The sequence below is a fragment of the Saimiri boliviensis genome, chromosome 2, assembly GCF_048565385.1.
Source record: "Saimiri boliviensis isolate mSaiBol1 chromosome 2, mSaiBol1.pri, whole genome shotgun sequence".
Taxonomy (NCBI): domain Eukaryota; kingdom Metazoa; phylum Chordata; class Mammalia; order Primates; family Cebidae; genus Saimiri; species Saimiri boliviensis.
In genome coordinates this window covers 141,929,305-141,954,776 of record NC_133450.1, presented here as the reverse complement: position 1 = coordinate 141,954,776, position 25,472 = coordinate 141,929,305, and the positions used below count along the sequence as shown (strand labels likewise).

The 25,472-nt window shown below is 41.9% G+C and overlaps 1 protein-coding gene across 6 annotated transcripts in view; it reads right to left on the bottom strand.

Annotated features, from left to right (window-relative positions):
- TSC1 (TSC complex subunit 1) overlaps window positions 1-25,472 on the bottom strand; it is a 52,859-nt gene that overhangs the window by 10,922 nt on the left and 16,465 nt on the right. For all 6 annotated transcript variants that reach the window (XM_074394566.1, XM_010346412.3, XM_074394568.1 and 3 more), the window contains exons 4-18: window positions 24,378-24,481; window positions 22,421-22,573; window positions 20,281-20,425; window positions 18,617-18,771; window positions 18,162-18,235; window positions 9,823-9,998; window positions 9,016-9,131; window positions 8,568-8,676; window positions 8,151-8,269; window positions 5,157-5,226; window positions 4,595-4,699; window positions 3,435-3,993; window positions 2,302-2,345; window positions 1,525-1,691; window positions 495-677 (exon numbers count right to left, since the gene is read on the bottom strand). In XM_074394566.1, coding sequence (XP_074250667.1) covers window positions 495-677; window positions 1,525-1,691; window positions 2,302-2,345; window positions 3,435-3,993; window positions 4,595-4,699; window positions 5,157-5,226; window positions 8,151-8,269; window positions 8,568-8,676; window positions 9,016-9,131; window positions 9,823-9,998; window positions 18,162-18,235; window positions 18,617-18,771; window positions 20,281-20,425; window positions 22,421-22,573; window positions 24,378-24,481 — 2,279 coding nt within the window. The remainder of the gene's footprint in view (window positions 1-494; window positions 678-1,524; window positions 1,692-2,301; window positions 2,346-3,434; window positions 3,994-4,594; window positions 4,700-5,156; window positions 5,227-8,150; window positions 8,270-8,567; window positions 8,677-9,015; window positions 9,132-9,822; window positions 9,999-18,161; window positions 18,236-18,616; window positions 18,772-20,280; window positions 20,426-22,420; window positions 22,574-24,377; window positions 24,482-25,472) is intronic.

Below are 25,472 nucleotides of genomic sequence, written 5' to 3'. Positions count from 1 at the left end.
TGCAGATACAAAGTACCACAAGGAAAACCAATGTGAAACAGAAAATGAGGGTGTCACTGTCCACTCTGATTTCAAGGTGTGAGACGCCATGCAGTGCCCAACAGGTGCACTCAAAGCATTAGTAATTGCAGTTATTATTATTTTTTTAATTTATGTGTGTTATCTTCAAACAGCTACTAAGTTCTTAGGACATTAATACTCACTAAGTTATTCAGATCTACTTAATGAGCAGAACTGTTAAGTGTTTCTTTTTGGCTGCACAAAAAAAATTACTGAGACACTAAGGGATCTATTATATGAACCAAGAAGTTGGGGAACCTCTGCCCTAAGAAAGATTCACCTGCCGTGAAGAATCTCTGCCGTGATTTCAGAGAGAAGAGCATTCAGCTTAGTGAAGCTGAACAAGTCCAGGACACCGAGGAAACCCGCTGCCTCCCTCCCCACTGCTCTCCGGCATTCTCGCGGTTGACTCTGCCTGGTGGTGCAGTTTATACCTGTAATTCCTGGCTCTGGTTGTAGAATTCCTCTCGGTCATGCTGCAGCTGTCGGATCTGGCTGTGGAGCTTGGTTACCATAGTGTCACGCTGCTCCTGAAGCTGACTGTATCTAGCTTGTTCTTTCTGCAGGCTAACTTTCCACATCTGGATGTCTTTCTCTTGTAACTTCAACTGATCTTTCTAGCAGAGACCAGAAATGTCATCATTTTAGCTGTCTTCCAACACAGGCAATGTAATACACACTGCAAACATTTCATCTGAATAGTCATAAGCTACCCTGACAATGTAAAACTACAGACCCAAACTCAGAGCCCACTACTGTCTTACTTGGCTTTAGGTCAAAGTTTTCCAAATTCTGCGTTAAGCAAATGGATCTAAAGTTGCTTAAAGAAATCTTCTCAGGGATCGAATTGCTTCCAACACTTTCAAAAATCTGGCTACCAACAATGGAGTAAAATCTCTCATTTACGGTACTAAGTTCACTAAATGATGAGCATTTACTGAATGCTTGCAGTGTGCTGGGCACTGAGCAAGTGCTTACCGACATAATTTCTTTAAACCATCACAACTTAAAGAGTAGGTGCTGCTAGTATCATTTCTATTTATTAGCATGGCTAACAGAGGCTTCAGGAGGCTGTTACTTTTCTAAGGTAACACTGGTAGAGCCGAGATTCAAACTCCAGGTCTGACTGGCTTCACACCCACTGTACAATACACACTTCTGTTCTGTGCCATGAAATAGCTTTACGAGAGTTAGTTTTCCATCTGGAAAAACAAAATCATCTTCTGACCCTTCATCATCATGGCCGATTACACGCAAACATACATACAAAAAATCACTTGTCCCCATGATTTCTGAGAATTATGAGGGAATTCTGAGACGTAACCATTCACGTCTTAATCTCAAGTGACCTGCCTGAAGGATTGGGAAGGACTGGGAACTCTGACCTCCTCCGCTTTATAAGCTATCATGCTGACCCAAAATAAAACAAAAAGTGAGCTCCACCTGCCCCTCCCCAGTCCTCACCATGGCAGCATTATGTTCCTCCAGAGCTGCTGCTTTGATCACCTTGCGGAGGAGCCGCCTGTTCCGCAGGGCATGCTGCTGCCTCTTAAAACGCTCATAGAGTAACTGGTTGTGCAGTAAAAGCAACTGGTCTCGGAGGGTGCGGATCTCATCTGAAGGAGGAGAGCCTGATTTTAAAGCAGAGGGAGGGTGGCAGAAATGCCTTTTACAGATTGTTCAATCAAGCCCCCTTCCCATGTGTTGTTAGCTTAACAAACACAATTCTTCAAAACAAATCGCCACTCTCTTGGCAAATGACCACTTGGCTCCCAGTAACAGGAGGGGGAAGGTGTGGACTGTGTGTCTCCCTTGTGAAGGAATGCAAAGGGTTGTATCACGTGGGATGACTCTTTGAGAGCTTGCTTTCTTTTCCCCACAAATCTAGATCACACATTTCAGATGCCCTTTCTACTTTTCAAGGCCCTTCCTTCACTGGTGCGTTGTCCCCCAGGAAGACTCAGCTGCACCGCCCACCCCACTTGGGTCTTTTCTAGGGAAGCCTGGCATGAAGTCTGTACTGTGTGTACTTCTCTCAAGTGCATGCTACTTGCCACTTTTCAAAAATAAGAAATGCTGACTTTGCAACACTGGAGATCTTTTAGCCAGGCAGATAGCCTGGCTGGAGCAATAGCCAAGGGGAGATCTGTTTCCCAGAGGGCACCTCCTTCAAGGACAGAAAGGGCAACAAGCAAGCAGGAACCATGTGGGCTGGATTTGGAGCTAAAGTAACAACTTTACCTCCAAAGTGGGTCCAGTCGACAGATTTGCTGGGTAAAGGCAACCTAGGAAGAAAGTTTTTGAGTAACAAAGTTACCGGTCGTACCAAGAAAAGAACTTATTTGGACTTTTATTTGCAGCAAGGTTAGATCACTTCCTTGTGGTCAGAATTCGCAATGGCATAAGAATGTTTCAAACTCCAGGTCCACAGAGAGTTAGAGAAGCCTACAGTGATGCAACGGGAGGTGGCCCCACTGCCTACGACCTGGTCTCCAGAGCGGAGAGGGCCTCAGCCTGAGCTCCACTACACACACCACGGCCTCCGTTTCTGAGGCCAGCTCTCCAGAGAAACTGAGTAGTCAAACACACTGAGAGCTGTTTTCAACCCTGTTGAAATATACAGGGAATGCACTCTGTTGTGAAGCTACTGCCACTCAAATTTAAGGAAAAAGTAGGTAATTTACATGAGCCTATCACACCAAATCTCATTTTAAAAAGAGAGAATTTAAATATTACTACCCCTGCCAATTTCCACCATAGCATAGTATATAAGAAGAAAAATAAAAATATTCCCTAAGCTTATTTATTAGCTATTTAAAATAGCTAATAAAATAAGGTTGGGAAACAGTTTCTCAGCTAGATTCCTATGAAAACTTATGTGCCTCTGGGGGTTTGGAGGGGATGTCAGGCCAGCTGAACTTGCACAAAATGCTGATGATTTTATCCTCCACCTAAATGAACTATGATACCAAAATAGAAAATAAGAATAATAATCTGCAGCTAGAGAGGGAAACACTGTGACAAATAGTCCTATATTCTCTGAAATTCCACAACCTCATTTTTACCTACAGCTTGCAGAGGGCACACAGGAAAGCATTTGAGTGTCCTCAGAGAACAGAGGCGCAATATGGCCCATATAAAAAGACTCATCTGAAATGGACTGCTAAGGAGTCATCCCAACTTAGGTGCACAGAGGTCACACACGGTTACACATGTGAAGATGCAACAGCGAAGAGGGACATCTGACAAACAGGAGACAACCAGCCGCCTCAGGGTGGGAGTGCGAAGAATGATACTTGTTCCTTCCTTACGCTTTTTGTACTTTACAATAAAATGGACCATTTAACACAGAAGAGAGGGCCCCGGTTCCTTACCTGTTCAGCTCCTTGCTGTGCGCCTCTGCTCCCTGCTGTATCAGTCTGTCCAGCACTTCCATTGGGGAGGTAGAGGGCACACCATCTTCCTCTGTGTTTCCTTTTGCTTTCTTTAACAGTTCCTCAGTCTTCCTGATGACAAAATGATGGGCTGTCTTTGGCAATGCCACCTCAAAAAGATGATCATATGGGGGAGGCTGCCCGCTTCCAAAGCCCCCTCTCCTCTGAGGTGGAATTTTACAAGGGCTGGGAGTGAGGATACTGGTCTCCACAGAAGTCTGGCATTCCCTGTCTCCTGCAGGGCTTTCATCAGCACCACCGCAGGGCAGATCTATGGGAGTAAAGGCTTGCTTTGGTGTATCAGGCCCAAGCTTGTCCAGGGAGGAGTGTAAAGGCTCAGGGTTCACGCTGGTGCCCTGAGCACTGGAGGCTGCTGAATGGGTCTTCCGCTGAGAACCTGAGAGACTGTCTCGGTAAAAGGGAGAGTCAAAGCCTCCTCGAGGAACCACAGGCTCGGCCTCTGCTGTGGTGATCTCAGAAAGTTCTCTAGATATTGCAGCTGAGAGGATGAGAGGAAATAAGAGAAACGGCAGTCAGTATTCCACCTGGGAAAGGCTAGACAGTTTGGGTTGCTTGCTGTCACGTACCGGTGTCACTCAGAGGGGAGAGAAAAAATGGCATCCAGCTGGGCATGGTGGTTCATGCCTGTAATGCCAGAACTTTGGGAGGCTGAGGTGGGAGGATCACTTGAGCCCAGGAGATATTGATCAGCCTGGACAACATAGGGAGATTCCATCTCTACAAAAAAAATAAATAAATAAAATAATCAGCTGAGCATAGTGGTGTATGCTTGTGGTCCCAGCCGCTCAGGAGGCTGAGGTGGGAGGACTGTTCGAGCCTGGGAGGTCAAGGCTGCAGTGAGCCATGATCATGCCACTGCATTCCAGCCTGGCCAACGGAGCAACACTCTATCTAAAAAAAAAAAGGGGGAGGGAGGCGGGCAACTCTTTACCTGGCATAGGTTCCAGACTAAACCACCCATTTTGTTACTTCAAGAGAAGAGAAATCAAGCAAGCCTGTGAGCACTGGTACAAAATCCCCGATTTACAGCAGAATGAGGGTCAGGTTTTATCATCTCACAGCAATCCCACATGCATTACCTTCTTCTTTATCTTTTTCAATACTATCTTCTTCAGAGGCCAGATCACCTAAAAACCCTGGAAGATCACTTAGAGTGACAGAACCTTTGCTGCCAGGTGGCTCTTCTGAGGAGAAACAAAGACAACTGACGTCAAAGAAATCCAGTGTAATACCTGTAAGTGTACAACTGCTTACATTGTACAGAATATGTCTAATAATTCCTCCTGTTGAACAGAGAAGGCTGGACATGGCTCTGCCCTGGGGATACTACAAAAGACTGAGATGTTAAAAACAATATAACTAAAAGTACCATAAATAATCCTAAAGAAAATAAAATCTCAGTTCTTAATGTCTCTGAAAATAGAGACCAATAGTTTAGCCAAGTCAAAATACAGGTGCTTCATTGCAATAGCTTAAAAACTGTTTTTGATATTATTAGGTTGGCTTTTAGAATTCTCTACTTGTTTGATTATCTGTAGAGCTCAGTATTTTGGATATCCCAGAATTTCCTTCTCTTTTCTTAAACACATATAATGCAATCAGAAGAGGCAAGAAAGGCCTGTCATGAGGCAGAAACTTTACCTAATCCTCTGTCATTCAGAAGATGGTGCTGTCTGTGTAGACATGGCCTTGTAGAATCCATTCGTTCTTCCTGAAAAGTTACGTATCACTTGTATCACAAAGCGAAAAATGTTGTACATGTTCTCAAGCATATTGTAAAGTAGTTTAAAGGTCAGCCCAGTCATTCTCAAATTGTTTGGATGCTTTCTTTACAGTCTTAAAAATGACTGCAGGCTGGGCATGGTGGCCCACGCCTGTAGTCCCAGCATTTTGGGAGACAGAGGCCAGTGGATCCCTTGAGCTCAGGAGTTTGAGGCTAGCCTGGGCAACATGGCAAAACCCCATCTCTACAAAAAATTTTAAAAATTAGCTGGGCGTGGTGACCAGTGCTTGTAGTCTCAGGAGGCTGAGGTGGGAGGATCACCTGAGCCAGGGAGGTCAAGGCTGCAGTGAGCTGTGATTATGCCACTACACTTCAGCCTGGGAGACAGAGCAAGACCCTGTCTCACACATACAAAATAATAATAATAAGAAGAAGAAGACTGGAGAATCCCAAGAGCTTTTGTTTATGAGGCATAATTATTGTATTAGAAAACTGGGAAATTTTAAAAATATTTATTAATTCCCTTAAAAACAAGTCCATTACAAGTTAATGTAAGTAACATACATGTTCTTATTTAAAAAAAACAAAAAACTGTATTTCCCGAAATAAAAATAAATTTAGTGAGAGGAGCAGAACATTTTTGCCATCTCTTTAATATGTGGCTTTGTGAAAGATAGCTGGATTCTCATATCTACCTTTACATTCAATCTGTTGCAATATGTTATTTTGACTGAAGTGTATAAAGAAAATCTGGGGCCCCACTGATATGTAATTGTAAAAGTAAACATATGTGTTGTTTGTTTTTCTTTTTGAGATAGGGTCTGGCTCTGTCACCTAGGCCGGAATGCAGTGGTGTGATCATGGCTTACTGCAATCTCTGCCTCCAGGGTTCAAGCCATCCTCCTACATCAGCTTCCTGAGCAGCTGGGACTACATCTGGGTAATTTTTTTTTTTTTTTTTTTTTTTTTGGGTAGAGATGGGGTTTTGCATGTTTCCTAGGCTGGTCTTGAACTCTAGGGCTCAAGCAATCTACCTCCCTTAGACTCCCAAAGTGCTAGGTACAGGAGTGAGCCACCGCGCCCAGCCACAAAAAGTAAACATATGTTAACAGACTTTTCAAATGTCTTTGTTATTACACCAAAATTTGACAAGTGGTAGTTTCTTAAAGTTACAAAGTGAAATTTGAAACCACATCAATGAGCTTTTCACACTGCATTAAAACCCACTAGTCTATCTTGTACTTTTTCTTTTTGAGATGGAGTCTTGCTGTATTGCCCAGGCTGGAGTACGGTGGCGTGATCTCAGCTCACTGCAACGCCTCCTGTATTCAAGGGATTCTCCTGCCTCAGCCTCCCAAGTAGCTGGAACTACAGGTGCCTGCCACCACAGCTGGCTAATGTTTGTATTTAGCAGAGATGGTGTTTCAGCATGTAGGCCAGGCTGGTCTTGAACTCCTGACCTCAAGTGATCCACCTGCCTCAGACTCCCAAAGTGCTGGGATTACAGGTCTGAGGCACCATGCCCAGCCTGCCTTGTACTCTGAATGTGCTTTTTACCTCTGCATGGTTCTGTAACAGCATATACTGGACATTCTGAAAATATTGGCTCGTTAAGTTATTCAAATATTCCAAATGTTGAAACACTTCATTATACAATATCAAAAAATCAAATGACTACATTTCCAAAGACTTTTCAATCTCATCATAAAAGTCTTGTCGCAGCTATCAAGTTCATGGTGTTAGAGACATGTTTTTTACTATCCTAATTTCCGCCTAAGAGTTGGATTTTATTTGTTGGCAACAAATACTGTCAGTTGTTTATCTTGAAGTGACAGACTAAGCTCATCATTTAAGAAACTGCCTGCAAAATATCCAAGTCTGAATAACCAGTTTGTAAGACAGCTGTTCTTTCAAATAAAACTGGTACTCATGAGAAAAGGCAGCTAGTTCACCTCTCAATTCAAATAACTGCATGAGGGCCAGAGGTGGACCATCATACTTTGGTAGGCAGTATATGTACCTTATGCATATTTTTTGTTTTGTCACAAAGAATATTACACATACATGTTCTCAAGGGCTAAGACTTAATAAAATTAATAATTGTTACTGCTTAATACAGAACACTCAACTTTTAACATTTTTTAATTTTTATTTTTAATAGAGAGAATATGTCAAGAAAGAATGCAAGGCCTACTAGGATAGGACACTTCAATGCCTGCCTTGATTCAGGCTAAGTTGCCACCATTTCACCCCCCATAGTCTTTGTGCCATCAGTGCAGATGCCAGTGCAGTGGGAAGGGCAGATGACAGCTTAATGTTACTATGAAAGTGGGCTTGGCTAGGAGTGGTGGCTCACACCTGTAATCCCATCACTTTGGGAGGCCCGGGTGGGAGGATCGTTTGAGCCCAGGAGTTTAAAACTATCCTGGGCAGCATAGTGAGACCTCATATCTACCAAAACACACACACACACACACACACACACACACACACACACACACAGCCAGGCATCATGACACACGCCTGTAGTCCCAGCTACTTGGGAGGTTGATGCAGGAGGATTGCATGGGTCTGGGAGGTTGAGGCTGCAGTGAGCCATGATCACACCACTGCACTCCACCCTGGGTGACAGAGCAAGACCCTGTCTCAAAAAATAATAATAATAATTTAGGAAAGCAGATTTGACCCACTGGATTCCCTATAAGAGTTCTTCCAAAGCCGAGTTTTGAACCTCTCAGGGGTCGCAGATCACACCCTGAGTGTAGCTTCCTAGTATATTTTCAATTATTCTGATTCAAACCCATTGCATTTTAGGTGAGAATTGTATCTGGCATAATTAGGCTTCTCTAAGTGAGGCTTGCAAACGAGTTACTGTGCCTGGGCAGAGGGACAGCAGATGAGCTGGATCGCACCTTCCTTGGGGGTGTGGCTGTGGCCTGGGGGAGTGAAATGTGCACGTAGTCATCTGAATGACAGAGCGGGGCTGGAGGAGGAGAGGTTGCTGGGGTTCCTAGAGGAGTTCCTTTTCCACCTGCTCAGAGACAAAGGCAGAACATATATGAACACTGAGCCCAACTATTAGAACAACTGCCCATTTTTTTTAGCCTATTACTATGAATAAAGCTGCTAGAGTCAACTTTCTGGGGATTGAGAGCAGTCTCTTTTTGTTTTTAGGTTCACTTTACACATGCTGAAAGCCCCAGGGATTTGCAGTAGGTGTCAAAAATAAGTTTACACCTGCAAGTGGCCCCTTAGATCTAACAGAGAGCTCCTCCTGCTATTAAAGGCAGCCAAAACCAACCAATCAAACCAACCTAAGACATACATACCAGTACCAAAGACTTTACTGTAAGGGTGTGACAGATCAGGTGGAACATTTCCAGGAGAAGTTGGAGGAGTGGTCATACCACAAACCATAGATGGGCTCCAAAGAGTCGCCTGGGAAGTTAATAAAGTGCATCAGCGGTGGCAAAGGAAAGCTAAGTCATCCACAAGGTTTCTATCCATGGCCAGTGTTCAGTTTAAATTTAGCTTTTTCAACTAGAAAAAGGCATCTTATTAAAAGTTCATCAAGAAACAAGTTGCATTTTGTAAATCAAGACTTCAAGATGAACCTAAGAGGTAACAGTAACTTTCTTTGCTAATATCATGGGTCCTTAAAAGTGACTCCTGAAATGAGCAGTATGAAATTTTCCCAACCACATACTAAATCTGACCCAAAGGGTCAGCTTCACCAGAAAGCAGGGGAGAGAGCAGGCACACTAGTTGACACCATACTTGTGGCGGTTCGGTTATCAACCGTGTCGATGGGGAACTCAGAGTCTGAGGTAGCTGCCCTGGCGTATTTAACAACGTCAGCCGAGAAGTGGAGTAAGGGGTAGAAGTAGCACTCCCTAAAATGAAAGGGAAGAACACAGGGGGTTAGTGTGTGGTTTTAGATTACGATTAAAAAAAAAAAAAAAAAGATGGTCCTCTAGACCATTTGATAATATTCAATTCTCTGTATCTAAAAAATGTGAGGGACTTATTGACATCCTTGAGGACAAAGTAACAGTTCAGAGTTTCTTGAAATGCTCCTTTAAAATAAAGTTCAATAAGGTTTGATGTCTAGTTAAGCCTCAGGATAACCACAATACGGATAACAAATTCAGTGGGTGTGACCCACAAATAAAGCCTAGATTTTTATATGAATCCATTCTACACTGTTCAGACTCATTCAGATTGTGTCGGTGCCATGGCCAAAAGAGCCCCACTCTAGATGTCTGAAATTTAGAAAGATTCCCTTAAGAGGGGAGTCTGGAAATCAAATACTTGAACCCATTTTCTTTGTTAAGTGTTGGAGACATGTTACCAACTCTGTTGGCATACAATCAGGCAGGAGACCATGGACATTTAAATTAAACTTGAAAGAGAAATTAATTAGAAGAAAATGGAGGCAAATGCAAATTTAAACTATTTTGGGAAAAATTCCTAGGAACTGAACTAAGTCTTACTCAAGAAAACAAAGTCAACAAAGACAAATGTTTTCCAGAGACAAAGCTGCAAAACACAGAAGTACCAAAGACGCTTTTTTTTTTTTTTTACCGTAGCTATTCTGTGTGTCAACATAAGGGCTGGCGGTGACTTCAGCTGAACGATGAGGAAAGCGGGCTGAAATTTGGTGAGACACAGAATAGCCATCTTCATATGAGGCTTCTGTGGGATCCAGAGAGATTTTGGCACATTCGATTACAACATCATGAGTTTCTAATCTCTTCCACCTGTAAAAGGCAATGAATGTCAAGAAATGCAAACTCTAGTTAAATACTTCAGAGTTTAGAGTGTCAACTCAGTGCCAGCCACAGAACTCTGAAAGCAAAGACCAAGGACCATGCCGGCCCAAGTCTGAAACAATTCTAGTACATAAAGAAATAGCCGTTCATTTTACAATCCTATACCTTCCCCTTTTAAAATGGTTATATCAAGTTAACAGTCTAATCTGAAACCCAAATTTCTTCAACAAAAGACTAGGTGTAGCCTCAAAATGGAACAATGGAACATAAGCAATGCAATAGAGCAGCCAGCAGGGAAAATGTCCTTTGGAACAAAGGTCATCAAAAAATAAGGTTTTCCTGTCAAGGCCTCAGGTGTCAAATCCATCCCTAGACCAGAAAGAGTATAAAAGACAAACCAGAGAAAGCCCATGAGGAGTTTTTTCTTTTTTTAGAGATGAGGTCTCGCTCCATCACCCAGGCTGGAGGACAGTGGCATGATCATGGCTCACTGCTGCCTCCAGCTCCTGGGCTCAGAGAACCTCCTGCCATAGCCTCCCAAGTAGCTGCGACTACAGGCATATGCCACCATGCCTGGCTAATATTCTTACAGAAATGGGTCTCACTTTGTTGCCCATGCTGGTATCGAACAACTGACCTCAAATAATCCTCCCACCTTGGCCTCCCAAAGTGCTGGGATTACAGGCATGACCCACTGTGCCCAGCTGAAGGCATGATTTTTTAAAACCAACTTTTGTATGGCATAATTTGCTTACAATAAAATTAATTTTGCTAAGTTTTGACAAAAGTTGTAAAAATAATAGAACATTTCCATCACCCCAAAATTTCCTTTATGCCCTTTGTGGTCAGTCTCCTCCCCCACTTCTGGTAACCATCAATCTGCTAAAAGCATGCTTTCTCAGGTGGTATAATAATAAGTTATTCTACAGAATAGATCCCTTTGGTTGAACTTTGGGTTATTTCTTCTTTCCATTGCAAGCTGTGCTGTGCTGTGCTGAACACTGTTGTATGTGTTGATGAACATGTTTCTATAGAAGTGAGCCACGGTGCCAGTCTCCTGTGAAGATTTTTTTTTTTTTTTTTGAGATGGAGTCTCATTCTGTCAGCCAGGCTAGATAGTGCAATGGTGCGATCTCGGCTCACTGTAACCTCCAGCTTCTGGATTCAAGTGATTCTCCTGCCTCAGCCTCCCAAGTAGCTGGGATTACAGGTGCCCGCTACCATGCCTGGCTAATTTTTTGTATTTTTAGTAGAAGTGGGGTTTCACCACGTTGGCCAGGCTGGTCTCAAACTGTTGACCTCAGGTGATCCACCCACCTCTGCCTTCCAAAGTACTGCGATTACAGGTGTAAGCCACAGTGCCTGGCTGACAGTATTTTAAAAACTGTCTAAAGATTCCTTTTATGTGATCTGCAGTTTCACTTCTAAGAATTTATCCTATAGAAACAGACATACGTCAAGACATACAACAATGTTCAGCACAGCACACCTTTCAACGAAAAAAAGAAAAGAAATAACTCAAAGTTCAACCAAAGGGATATAGTTTATAGCAGGCATCCCAAACTTTTTACACAGGGGGCCAGTTCACTGTCCCTCAGACCGCTGGAGGGCCGCCACATACTGTGCTCCTCTCACTGACCACCAATGAAAGAGGTGCCCCTTCCTGAAGTGCGGTGGGGGGCCAGATAAATGGCCTCAGGGGGCCGCATGCGGCCCCCGGGCCGTAGTTTGGGGACGCCTGGTTTATAGAATAACTATTATTATATCACCATGAAAAAGCATGCTTTTAACAGATCAATGGTTGCCCGAAGTTGGGGAAGAGACTGACCACAAAGGGCACCAAGGAACTTTTGGGGTGATGGAAATGTTCTTCATCATGATTGAGACTTTTGTCAAAACTTAGCAAAACTGGTTAATTTTACTGAAAGCAAATTATGCCATACTAAAGTTGATTTTAAAAATCATGCTTAAGGCCAGGTGCGGTGGCTCATACCTGTAATCCCAGCATTTTGGGAGGCCAAGGCAGGCAGATCACTTGAGGCCAGGAGTTCAAGACCAGCCTGGGCAACATGGCGAAAACCCAACACTAAAACAACAACAACAAATCGGCCAGGCATGGTGGCCTGCACCTGTAGTCCTAGCTAACTGGGTGGCTGAGACATGAAAATCGCTTGAACCTGAGAGGCGGAGGTTGCAGAGAGCCAGGAAAGCACCACCACACTCCAGCCTGAGCAACAGGGCTAGACTCTGAAAAAAAGGAAAAAAATCATGCTTTCAGCTGGGCACAGTGGTTCACAGCTGTAATCCCAGCACTATGGGAGGCCAAGGCAGGAGGATCATTTGAGGCCAGGGGTTTAAGACCAGCCTGGGCAACAAAATGAGACCACACCCCACCTCCACAACAACAAAAAATGGCTGGGTGTGGGCATGTGCTTATGGTCCCAGCTACTCAGGAGGCTGAGGTGGGAGGACAGCTTGATCCCAGGAGATTGAGGCTGCCATGAGCCATGTTTGTGCCCCTGCACTCCAGCCTGGCCAACAGAGCAAGACCTTGTCTCAGGAAAAAAAATCATGCTTTCCATGTGCCTGTACTCTCAGCAACCAGGGAGGCTAAAGCAGGAGGATCACTTGAGCCCAAGAGTTCGAGATCAGCCTGGCCAACATAGCAAGACTCTCTCTCAAAAAAATAATAATGCTTTCAAACATTAAATGACATAAAATGCTTGTAATATAATCTTAAATGAATCAAAGATACAAAACTATTCAGAGACATACCGGCAAATAGATCTGAGTGTAGTAAGCATTCAAATTAAAAGAATTGAGGTTATGAACAATGTTCATTTCTTCTTTCAACTCTTCAGTATTTGCCAAACAACTATAAAGGCCCTAATAATTAACAGAATATTTAAAATATAAACGCCTAGTCAAATATAAACTTTTTTCTTTTAGACAACATAACTTTGCTCTATGTGTTTATAAGTGGTTGGAAACTCCATCAGAGATTTGCATTGTTTTTCCCCAAAACAGCAAAGCTACACTAAAGGGCATTCCATAGGTTTACCCTAAGAAAACATATGACCCTACACAACTGTTGTAGAAAGCTCATTATATCTTAGATGCTAAAAATATGGCATTAAATACAGAAAAGAAGGTATCTAGGGCATGGGGAGAATATAAGGCATCTTCCCTAAGGAGCGAGTCTTTCAGTTTCAGGGCTGCATCTTCATTCACTACCTGGGTTTTCACTGCCTGTAGGATTGTGTTAATGGGGACAGACTCCTCTGTATGCATTCTCAGCATGACTAGAAAGTGATTAAGTGAGAGCAGGCATCCGGACACATATGTACACATAAGAAGATTGATTTTAGAGAAGAAAATGAGAATCATAATAAAAGAGGGATACATTTAAATGTTTTATTTTAATCAAAGTAATTTATGAACTTACAGTATTTCCCTGATTCTTAAAACGACTTTTCAGATTTTAATATCTAAAACTGGGAACCGCAGTCTAATCAAATGCATGTTAGTTTACTTGGCATTTTTTTCTTTCTCAGATGTATATAAAATAGAAGAACACCACATGTCTAATGGTATCTTAGATCCAATGAAATACAGACGTTTAAAAAGTCAGCATAGTACTAAAGGTTCTTCCCATCCACCAGGATTATTCCTCATCTTCCTGAAGAACTCCCTTCTGAAGCACTCTCTCCCCAGCTAAGTCTGGACTGGTTGCTTTCGATACTGCTGAGCAGCTGTTATCCTAACACTTTCCCTGCACATGATCCTGTAAAAGGATCATGATCAGGCCCCAGGCTCCTGGATTCTGTCTTCCTCCTTTTTGATTTTACTCTCATTTTGGTAGAATACATGCTCCAATGATTAACTGAGGAAGGATATATGGGAAGGAAATTTGAGTCCATACAGTCTAAACGTGTCTCATATTTCATAGACAAGTTGGCTGAGTACAGAATTATAGTGGAAACCTTTTTCTCTCAATTTTGAAGGTATTTCAGAAGCTAACAGCACTCTGATTTCTGATGCTTATTAATGTGATTTTGTTTTTTTCTTTCTCTGAAAGGTTAATCCCTAGTAGTTTAAAATTGTACAATATTGAGAACTGGTGGCATTCTTTTTTTTTTTTTTTTTTTTTTTTTGAGACAGAGTTTCGCTCTTGTTGCCCAGGTTGGAGTGTAATGGTGCAATCTCAGCTCACTGCAACCTCCACCTCCCGGGTCCAAGTGATTCTCTTGCCTCAGCCTCCCAAGTAGCTGAGATTACAGGTGCCTGCCACCATGCCTGACTAATTTTTTGTATATTTAGTAGAGACGAAGTTTCACCATGTTGGCCAGGCTGGTCTCAAACTCCTGACCTCAACTGATCCACACTCTTCAGCCTCCCAAAGTGCTGGGGTTACAGGCGTGAGTCATCGCATCTGGCATTAAAACTTTTTTTTTTTTAATTGGATGTTGGGACTTCCTGCACAGATTATTCTTAATTTCTATTCTGCTCATATTATCCAGCTCTATCCTTTGGTCTGCTTTCTGAGATGTTTATATATATATCTCAGAAAGCTGATATTTGACATACCAACTTTATCTCCCAATTCTTTTACTGAAATGTTTATTTTGGCTATCATTTTTAATTTTGAACAATTCTTTCTTTAGCTTCAAAATGGTCTTTTTCTGTGGCATCCTGATCCTTACATATGCACAAATGCCTTATCTCTGTGGCTACTGTGGACATTTTCTTCCGCTCTATCGTTACGGTTTTGTTCCAGCTCTTTCCTCCTCTTTATGTTGGTGTCTGTCTTTAGTGTTAAAATCTTCCAAAGTCAAGCAATCTGCCTAGCCAAGGTGAGTGAGGCTCTCTATAAGCTAAATGAAGAGCCCCCCCGCAAGTTAACAGAGTTAGTTGAACATATGCACCCAACTGTACGACCTCCTGGAATCCCACTGTCTGCAGTAAAGACTTCTTTGTCTTTGTTTTTAAACCCAAAAGGAGGAGAACAGGAGAAAGACAATAGCATCATACGTTTTTGAAACTAAAAAGCAGACAAGGAGGTGCTAACTGACACTGCAAATCCATGAAAACAGAATCCTAAGCTGCCAGTGTCTCAAAGTGATTCAACTGATTATACTACAGAATCCTTAAAATCATGAGGAATTTATAGCATCTGGTACTTCTGGAACAGGAGATGAGCAGCAGGTAGATAAGGGCAGCTAAAATACTGAAGACAGGGTAAAAAACGCTGGAGGAGCAGTCACAGCCCCTGGGTCCTTCCCCAACTCTACACTCCCAAGCAACAGCTCTTTTCTCACCAGAAATACGGATTATTTTCTAGAGAGAATAAAACAAGGATTGCCTGGATAAGGTATTCCAGAAATAGTTGAGGGCATGAGTGTCATTCCAAATGAGGGAATTAAGTGAAGTACATATATTCTGAATGCCAAGACCACCAACCCTTCCTCACCATGAGCCTCCTTCCCCTGAGAGGCAATCAGACCCTTAGCTGTCGGGGGATCCGGCCTGAAAATCAGAAGACTGTTTTCTAAAAAATGTGACCGGCTCAAGAAGAAAACAATACCGACACCACTATTTCCAACAGATGCTCAGTTCAATATACAACAAAGCTCAAAGTCGACAAGTCCCACTGCTGTGAACAAAGCTGTTTTGTCTCTTTTGTCTCCCCATATATAAACAGTTTACTAGATCCTTGCAGAAGGCCTCAAAGATTTAAAAAGAGTAACACAAAACCCCAAAAGAAGGAAGCTTAGAAGAAACAGATTACACAGGGAAAAGAAAACTCCCTATGTAGGTATACAGTCATTTATCACTTCACAACAGTGATGACATGTTCTGAGAAATGGATCATTAGGCAATTTCATTGCTGTGTGACCATCAGAGTGTACTCATACAAACCTAGATGTTATAGGTTCCTAGGCAACAAACCTGTACAGCAAGGTGCTGTACTAAATGCTGTAGGTAACTGTAACACAATGTTGGTATTTGTGTGTCCAGATATATCTGAACATAGAAAAGGTACAGTAAAGATGTGGTGGTACAATCTCATGGACCCACTATCATCTATGGAGTCCATCATTGAAATGTCATTATGCGGTACAGGGATGAACTAGATTTCTAGAGGAAAGACAGAGAAAACAGGAAATCAAGAACAAAATGACTAAAGAAAATGTCACAGAACTTAAAGAGCTTCCAGCTTAAACAATGAGAATAGATTCATACCAAGGTACATCACTGGAAATTTCAGAATATTACGACAACAAAGAAAACTCCCTAGCAGCTCCCCTGGAGTAAAACACAGCAAATACAAACGATCAGAACTTCCAAGAGCAACACTGGAAGCAGGGTGGCAAATGGAATAATGCCTTCAAATTACTGAAGGAAACTGACTCTTAACCTGCAAGTCTACACCCAGCCAAACAACTGCACCCTTCCTTAAAAAGCTCCTAGAGGATATCCTATTAAAACTAGAGTAAACCAAGAAAGACAACAAGATACCAGAAATGGGAGATCCTGCACAGGAGAGAGGGGAAGGAAAGCCCCAGCAGACTAGGAAGACAGCTGGGTACTTGGCACAGACAAGAACCAGTTCGGATCAGAACAGACCTGGCAAGAGACAGGGATGTCTCAAGGTTCTTGCTGTCATGCACTATCTTTTTAATGAGGGACAGAGCCTGCAGAACTTGTCTGTATTTTGTTTGTCTTGACTACAAACTGATGAGGTTCCTACTCTCCCTTCTCTGCCTAATTAGCAGAGGACATTCATTTTATCCCACAGGAGGATTCTGTCTGACCTACTCCTGAGAGCTGGAAGCAGGAACAGAGAGCAGCCTCCCCACCTGCCATATTTTGTGCATGTCCAGTACCTTGCCCTTGCTAGAAGCCTTGCCAGACACTCTGATGAGGGTAAGCCTTGTGTTTCCCAGACTCACTCATGACCTTGTGCACTGACTTCCCAGACAGGGCTGTGAAACCTCAGGGACGGTGAAACCACACCAGTACTCAGACGTGCTGCTCCTCCTCTCATCTCCTGGAAACCTTCAACTACTTGTGACAAGACTGCCCTTCTCTTAGCCAGACTTTGCTTCCTAATCAACTAGCTTTTCAAAACAAAGCAATACATAGAGTAAAACTATAAAGAAAAGCAAGAGAATGATTCATATAAAAGCAACAATGGTAGCTGCCTCTGAGGTGGTTAGGGAGAAAGAGGAGTTCCACAGGGAGCCTCTAAGGTACTGGTAATGTTCTATTTTTTAAAGCTAGGTGCCAGCTACATGTGTTTTTGTGTTATTATTAAAGTTCACATACACATTTTCTATACTTCTCTACATACATCTCACCATAAACTGCTTTAAGCTGGCTGAGGCTCTGTGTGGTAGAGGCAGTGTCTGTGGAGAGGTGAGATTTGCTGTTGGGTATCAGGCAGTGAGCCAGCTTTTTCAGCAGGAGATCCCCAAGTGTCAATATCCATGGGTCAGTTTCCCCAAAAAGGGTTTGGTCCCCTAACTGGGGAGCATAAGCCTGGCTACCAGCCAGGGACAAGCAGAGGGAAGGAGGTGGGCCTCCCACAGCTCGGTCTGTAAATTTCCTCTAACTCCCTTGCTCAGTCTCATCCTCAGTTCCACTCTCCACTGTGCCTGGAATCCTCCAATCAAAAGACTCAAAGATTCAGTTTTCACAGAGAACATACCTGGGGATGGCAGTCACCTGTCTTTGCAGAATGGAGAAAGGACCTTGGCAAGTCCAAATACTTAATACAGGACTCCCTGAAGCCCCCTCTCCATTCTACAAAGCCAAATTTAATACTAAATTATTTTTCTGCAATCCCTTGTTTTTGGCCATACGCTTCACTCCTTCATCACCCAATCACTGGCACTACTGTAAGCCTTTCTAGGGGATGGGCATTTGTGCTGCAACTTTCTCCATGCCGCTAAATGAGTTATTAGTCCTCCGACTGTGAAGAGTATGTTTTAAACTCATGCAAATTTTAACTGTACAAGTGCTTCCAAGTGGACTGATTCTGTAAGTAGGACATCTATATTCCCAAATATACCTCAGCAGGGACACCTCCTAGATCACATTTTCAATCTCTCAAAGGATTCTTTAAAATTTGGACACTAGTTTCTATACCTTCGAGGGTCCAGTTCATGGTCCTTGGATCCAGTCACTAATTCCGGATGAATTCGCACATGCTCCATCATTGGCTAGAAGAATTGGGTCGACAAATTATACAGGGCTGAATGTTTGTAGAACACCCAAACAATGGAATATTAGTTGACAATAAAAAGGAATGAAGTACTGATACATGTTACAACACAGATGAACCTTGAAAACATTATACTGAGTGAAAAAAGCCAGTGACGAAAGACTACATTTTCTACGATCCCACTTATATGAAATGTCCAGAATAGGCAAATCTATAAAGACAGAAAACAGATTAGTGGCTGCCTGGGGATTGCAGTAGGGAGTAAGAAAACAGAATTTCTTTTCAAAATTTCCCTGTCTGCCGTTAAATACAAAAGGCATAAACGCAGCCTGTCTAAACAGCATGCTAAATAGTAAACAAACAAGCAGTTTTAATTTACCTTGACCACTTCTTCAAAAGTCTCCAAGTTTTCTTTCATACTGTAATGAGAACGCAGAAAGGAGACGAAGTTGCAAGGGTACATTCCATAAAGGCGATGAAAGAGTGCGTACACACTGGCGTGGAGATGGACGAGATAGACTTCTGCCACGTGGCCTAGGAAAGAAACCCGTTGGGAAGAGCCTCTTAGTTGGATGCAAACTGAGGTGTGCAAAACAGACATGAACAAGTGGCTGCCAGCAGGACTTTTTATCTATGTATCTCTCACCTCACTCCAAACACAGGAAGAGTGGTTTTCTACAATGCAAACAAATCTGAACACACCAGATACTCTTTTCAAATCCATTAGTCGCTCCCTATAACCCTTGGATAGACTCCAATCTACTGAGTGTGATCCATAAAAGCTCTCCCTGATCTAACTTCTGCCCTCTTATCCAGCCACTGCCCAAAATGGATCCCAAACATTCTCACAATACTGAACTACCTTTATGATAGAAGCTCTCTGTAAAATTCATACTTTTCCATTGCTGAATTCAGTATGAGCTGCTTTTTTTTTTTTTTTAATAGAGATGGGGTTTCACCATGTTGGTCAGGCTGGTCTTGAACTCCTGACCTTGTGATCCGCCCAGCCTTGGCCTCCCAAAGTGCTGGGGTTACAGGCTTGAGCCACTGCGCTCAGCGAGCTTCTTGATAAAAGAACTGTCTTACTCATCTCTTGGTGCTTTGCACTGGACCTGGTGTTTAACAAGCATTCAATATTTATAGAATGAATGTGTGAAAAACTTTCAAATTGGCATGTAGTCTTAGCTATGCAGATTTATAACTACAGAGAGAAAAAAACTATTATCCAGAAATTAGCTTAAAGAACTAAGAGTGAAAGAAACTGAACATCTTAATTTAGCCTTACCTAGACCATGTGGAAAACCATGGCCGCAGTATATATCAGCATACATAAAGGTCCTCCACAATAATGGACAGGCCATTCCTTCCTCCCAAAGATCCTACTAAACAAGCAGGCACCACGTGAGCCTATGCTTGTGATTTAATCCTGTACAGGAAGCCACGGTGTTCTGTCTCACAGGTCTGACACACTTCATCCTTTAATATAAATACCTCACACTGGGATAACCCAAAGATTCCAAATTTCACATGCTTACAGCTTCTGATCCCTTTGATAGAACTCTGCTCCCTGCCGACAGGAAAAAAAACCCGATGTATTTGAAGCTGGAGTGCTAATAAGGACACACTGCATTTCCCTCTGACTCCTACAGATACAACAAGAGGGTTCTCAGAAACTGACACTTGTGTTTTGTCACACAGAGCAGCCAAGGAAGACAGAAATGTCCCACAAGCTTAGTCCTGTACTACTGCAATACAGACAGAGGTTGTTTTTCACTTCATCAACAATCATGAAGTTTTACATCCTACTGCTCAATTTCTCTGACAATCAATCCTTTTAAGCCAACAAAATAAAAAAGTTATCTCAACAATCATGCTTCTCATATGTGCCTGAGTGGATGCACCGAAGGTATTCCCTCATCTGTCTCGTAAAAACCACTCACTACAGCTATAAAAGTCTACATGTCCTTACAGCATATGAGCGATTCATCAATAATGAAAGCATTCACTTCACAGGGTCCAACAGGTATATGAGGAGATCTGTACCTGGTTTCTTCAGGCACCATGATGAAAGACGGCCAAAAATGTCAAAGAAATCAAGAAGATGCTGTTTCCCAGACTGTGGAATCATTGGTAGCATGGTTATCAACACCAAGACGCCTGTTGTGAGGACAACGACGTTGGTGTCCATCTGCGGGAGAAAAGGTCAAACAGAAAACACCTGTCAGGCGCTGCACCAGGGTCGGCATCGTACAGTACGTGAAGAGGCTCTAAACACTGAGAGAATCACATATCAGCAGTTCACTCGCATACTCATTTCCCTATCCCTAAGGATTACTGAGGGATAGGGAAATGCTCCATCATTCAAACAGACTCAACAGAAAACACTGAGCTCCAGCTCTACTGTAATGAGTCAGTGGGGAGGACCATTTACAATACACCTATGCAAAGGCATCCTGGAGATGAGTTTAAACTTGACTCGGGGACACCCAAGTCCTGAAGCCTTAGGATGCCCTATTTATAGCACTTGGATGAAAACAAAAGGAGTTGCTTTTCAACAAAATACAAGAGCACTGCTCTGTTTTCATTTATTCACCCAAATCCTAAGATATTTACTTTTTGTTGTCAATTAAAAAAAACAAAAACACACTATACAATGACAAGTTACTTGATTGCTATTTTTTAAAGAACTACAATAGAAGTATAATTGAAGGAGAAATTTGTATAACACTAACAAGTCAACTTAATGGTTCACTTCAAAGCAGTATTTAGAACCAGTAAATTTAAAAAAGTATGGAAACCTTTGAGCACACCTATAATTTAAATATTAAGTCAAATAAATACCTTCCAGCTAACTGAAGACACTTAACACCCAGCAGATACTCAATCAACTCTGACTAGCTATAGCAGCTCACCTGATCTATAATTAAATCACAAATGTTTGCCAGGTGGATGAAATTCGGATTAATCAAAAGACTACTATATAGGCTAAGACATCCATTATTCCTATTAGAATAGGAATCTATGAGTCTGGGAATAAAGTTTTAAATATATTTGATTTTTACATGAAGTCTTTCGTTATGGAAGATATCTAGTAAGAATAATATATTGGTAAGAGAATTGAGAATATATGAGACCATATAATGATTCTTAGCAAAAAGAACTAGCCGTGATTTCACTTATCCTAACAGTCTAACTGAAGACTTGAGTAATAGTCCATGATTAAATGTTCAAAGCTTAGTCTTTTGGAAGAGATAAGTGTTTTGCAATCTGAACTAAATGTTGTGTCTCAAAATTAGATTATATTCTCATCAATTCATTTGCTTAAAAACATTAAGTAGTTATAACTGTTCCTATTTTTTCTTAACATTAAATGCATGTTTTTTTAACACCCTACCAATGTGACTCCTTAGGACCCACCTCTAGGGATAACAAAAGAGTTACCCTTCTTGGCAGACACAAAAATCAATTTGCATGGTGCTGTATCAGATGAATCCAATGGTACTGCCATCCTGGAACAAATACTACTGGATATTTTCATGTCTCTGTGAGGTACAGGCAGTTAATATTAACCACATTTTCTTATTTTATAGACAGAAAACAAGTCCAGGAACTAAAACAGATTAAGCAAATAACCCTGAGTATGGCCGCAAGCCACTGTTCAAACTAAAACCATAAAGTTCTATTTAGATTTTGACTCCCTGTGTAGAAAAATGCACTAAATGTAGTGCAGAAAATAGAATGCGACTTAGAAGAACTTCCATCAACAAAGTCTTAATTAGAGCTGCAACCAGATCATGCTGCTAAACGGTTAACAGTGAAGCCATTTTTCTATTAGCTCAAAGATAATTTAGAAACAGCGATTCCCAAAAGATAATCCAGCATATTTTAAATGAGGGAAGGCTAAACCGTGATGAAATCAAGAGGTTTGGAATAATGTAACATTGAACCCATCTGATCAAAATTTTACCATATTTGCATGGACAAGGTATTCAATAGTCATAGTGATACATTTGAGAACTTACTAAGTACCAACTCTGGACAACATTATATTTGAGAAAAGCCAAATCTCTAGAAGGTTTTAAACTCTAAAAATTAAAATCTAGCTTCCTTGCTTTCAGTTACTTAAAATTTCAGAAACTATACTCATTAAGCCATTTCATTCAAATCCTTACAAACATCCTACCTTGAGACATTTTAGTAAAGAAGGCAAAAGAGGTGCTTGAGAGAGCTTATGCTTCCAGGATGGCTGCAGTCTTATGACATGACCCAGTAACGAGAGGATGGATAAACGAGTGGTGGCTTTGCCCACATATTCGTTAATCCTGTCCAAGAGGTGCTGAAAATGTAAAAGAACAAGGGAAATCCCCACATGAAAATATGAAGTTAGCACAAATAAATACAGCAATGATGTGCTCCAATCTCTCAAGTCTTGCCTCTGATGTAAAACAAGGCTCATGCAGATAAAAGATCAAATTCGAGATTTTAAAAACCACGGTAGCAAACAAAACACTGCCGCATTTGGCCTGACAAAAGGCGGTCAGTTTGCATCTCATGAAAAAGGATCCAACAATACACATATGCAAAAAGAGGGAGACTTGTTCACAGTCCCTCAATAACCACTAGCCCCAAACTGTGACAGGTTGTTGAAGCCATGAGGCGATTCTGCTGGAAGCAGCCACTTATAGCTAGAGCAACACAACCTACATGGTTTGGCCTCAAGTATCAATTAGGTAGTAGAAGTTACAACTCAGGCCAAAGTAAATAAAAAAAAACAAGATGGGCCAGGTGCAGTGGCTTATGCCTGCAATCCCCGCACTTTGGGAGGCTGAGGCGGGAGGACAGTTTGAGGCCGGGAGTTCAAAGTTACAGTGAGCTATGATTGTGCCACCACGCTCCAGCCTGGGCAACAGAATGAGACCCCACCTCTTTAGAAAACAAAACAAAACACAACAAGATGTACTGTAAAAGGCATGCAATGACAAGGTCTTCAAATCCTGGGGAGGTTGCTCTCAAATACACACTTAAGACTTACCAAGTCTGCAGTAACGATGCTTTACTAGCTATTTATTAAAAACAAAAGGAAGGCCGGGCGCGGTGGCTCAAGCCTGTAATCCCAGCACTTTGGGAGGCCAAGGCGGGTAGATCACGAGGTCGAGAGATCGAGACCATCCTGGTCAACATGGTGAAACCCCGTCTCTACTAAAAATACAAAAAATTAGCTGGGCATGGTGGTGCACGCCTGTAATCCCAACTACTCAGGAGGCTGAGGCAGGAGAATTGCCTGAACCCAGGAGGCGGAGGTTGCGGTGAGCCGCGATCGCGCCATTGCACTCCAGCCTGGGTAACAAGAGCGAAACTCCGTCTCAAAAAAAAAAAACAAAAACAAAAACAAAAGGAAAACACGAAGGAGCCCTCCAAGTGCTTGGTGCTGGGAAACAAGACTCATTAATTTGCCACATTAGTCCCTTGCACTTGAAGCTTTTCCATACTGATAAAAGTCTCAAAATCCTATTCAAAGCATAGGTTGAAAAATGGGTATCCATGGGCCAAATCATCACTATGCAACTATAGTACTGGAAATGTAAGATTTCTTTAAACAAGATCTTTAACAGTCTCTGAACTATGTTTTTTTTTTGTTTTTGTTTTTTTTTTGAGACGGAGTTTCGTTCTTGTTACCCAGGCTGGAGTGCAATGGCGTGACCCTGGCTCACAGCAACCTCTGCCTCCTGGGTTCAGGCAATTCTCCTGCCTCAGCCTCCTGAGTAGCTGGGATTACAGGCACGCGCCACCATGCCCAGCTAATGTTTTGTATTTTTAGTAGAGACGGGGTTTCACCATGTTGACCAGGATGGTCTCGATCTCTCGACCTCGTGATCCACCCGCCTCGGCCTCCCAAAGTGCTGGGATTACAGGCTTGAGCCACCGCGCCCAGCCTGAACTATGTTTTACTTTACAAACTTTCCAAGAAACATGGGTCCTAAAAATTATTTTTATATATCGTTATAAACTGGGAACAATGTCATCAGTGGCACATAGAAATCAAAAGAATAAGCTCGGGAAAAGTTGTACAGCAGCCGTGCAAAGAAGCTGTTGTACTCAGAGAGAACATATGAAATTGCCTATGATATTTCAGCCATTACCTTGTCATGTGGCTCTTGCAAGGTGGTCAGGATGTGCAATACTGGCTGAGAGTTGGTTTCCAGGTAGTAATCCACCAAGGTGTTTACAAGCATAGGACCACGGTCTAAATCAAGAAAAGGGCAATGGATCATACCTATTTCCCTTAACATCCTAAATTCACCTTACATAGCTGCCTGTCACAAAATCTAGAAAATGTTTATATGCTATTCTAAGTTTTATACCTGTCACAAAATCTAGAAAATGTTTATATGCTATTCTAAGTTTTATGCAGCATGACATTTCTGCCTCTTAATTTAATAATAGGATAATTCAGAGTTTATTTGCCTAAATATGCATAAAACATATGAAGCGCTTTTATTTTTACTGCTTTTTTAATTACAAAAAATAATTCAGGCTATGTAAAAGTACAACAAATCAAAATGAAAGTGCTCCTTACCACCTGCCTCCAAACCCACTCTTCACAGATAAACACCCTTAAGTTTAGTGTGTGTCTCTTCAAACCCTTTTCTACTTGAACAATCATATGCACGCAGGCCTCATGTCCACAGACAGTTTGTGCACGTGCGTGTTTTTTCCACTAAACAAAGTGTTGCAACAACCTTCCCATGTCAGCATCTACGGCCTATTTCATTTCTTTCTGTCCTCCGAGGGTTCCACTGCATGGCTCTACGTAACGAATTTAACCATTCACCTACTGAAGGATACCTGGGTTTTTCCAATGTCTCACTATATTTCACTCAAAGCTATAATAAGATACAGATTCTTATGTGTTTTTAAATTGACAGATACTCCAAAAGACTAAACACATCAATTCGTATTCATGCTAACAGTGCCCATTTCTATATTCAATATTTAATTTTGCCAACCTGGTAAGCAAAAAAGGGTACTATTTAAATTTCTATTTCTCATATTAAAACGAGGTTAGGCACTTTTCATAATAAAAGCCACGTATATGATTTACAGTTAAAACCATGTCTGGAATTTGTTTTAAAATATTTGGAGGGTGGGAGAGTCAGGGAGGAAAGAATTTGAAACTGGGTTCATGAGTTAACTCCATGATTCTTACTTCAGGTGTGTGCATATTTATTTCCATA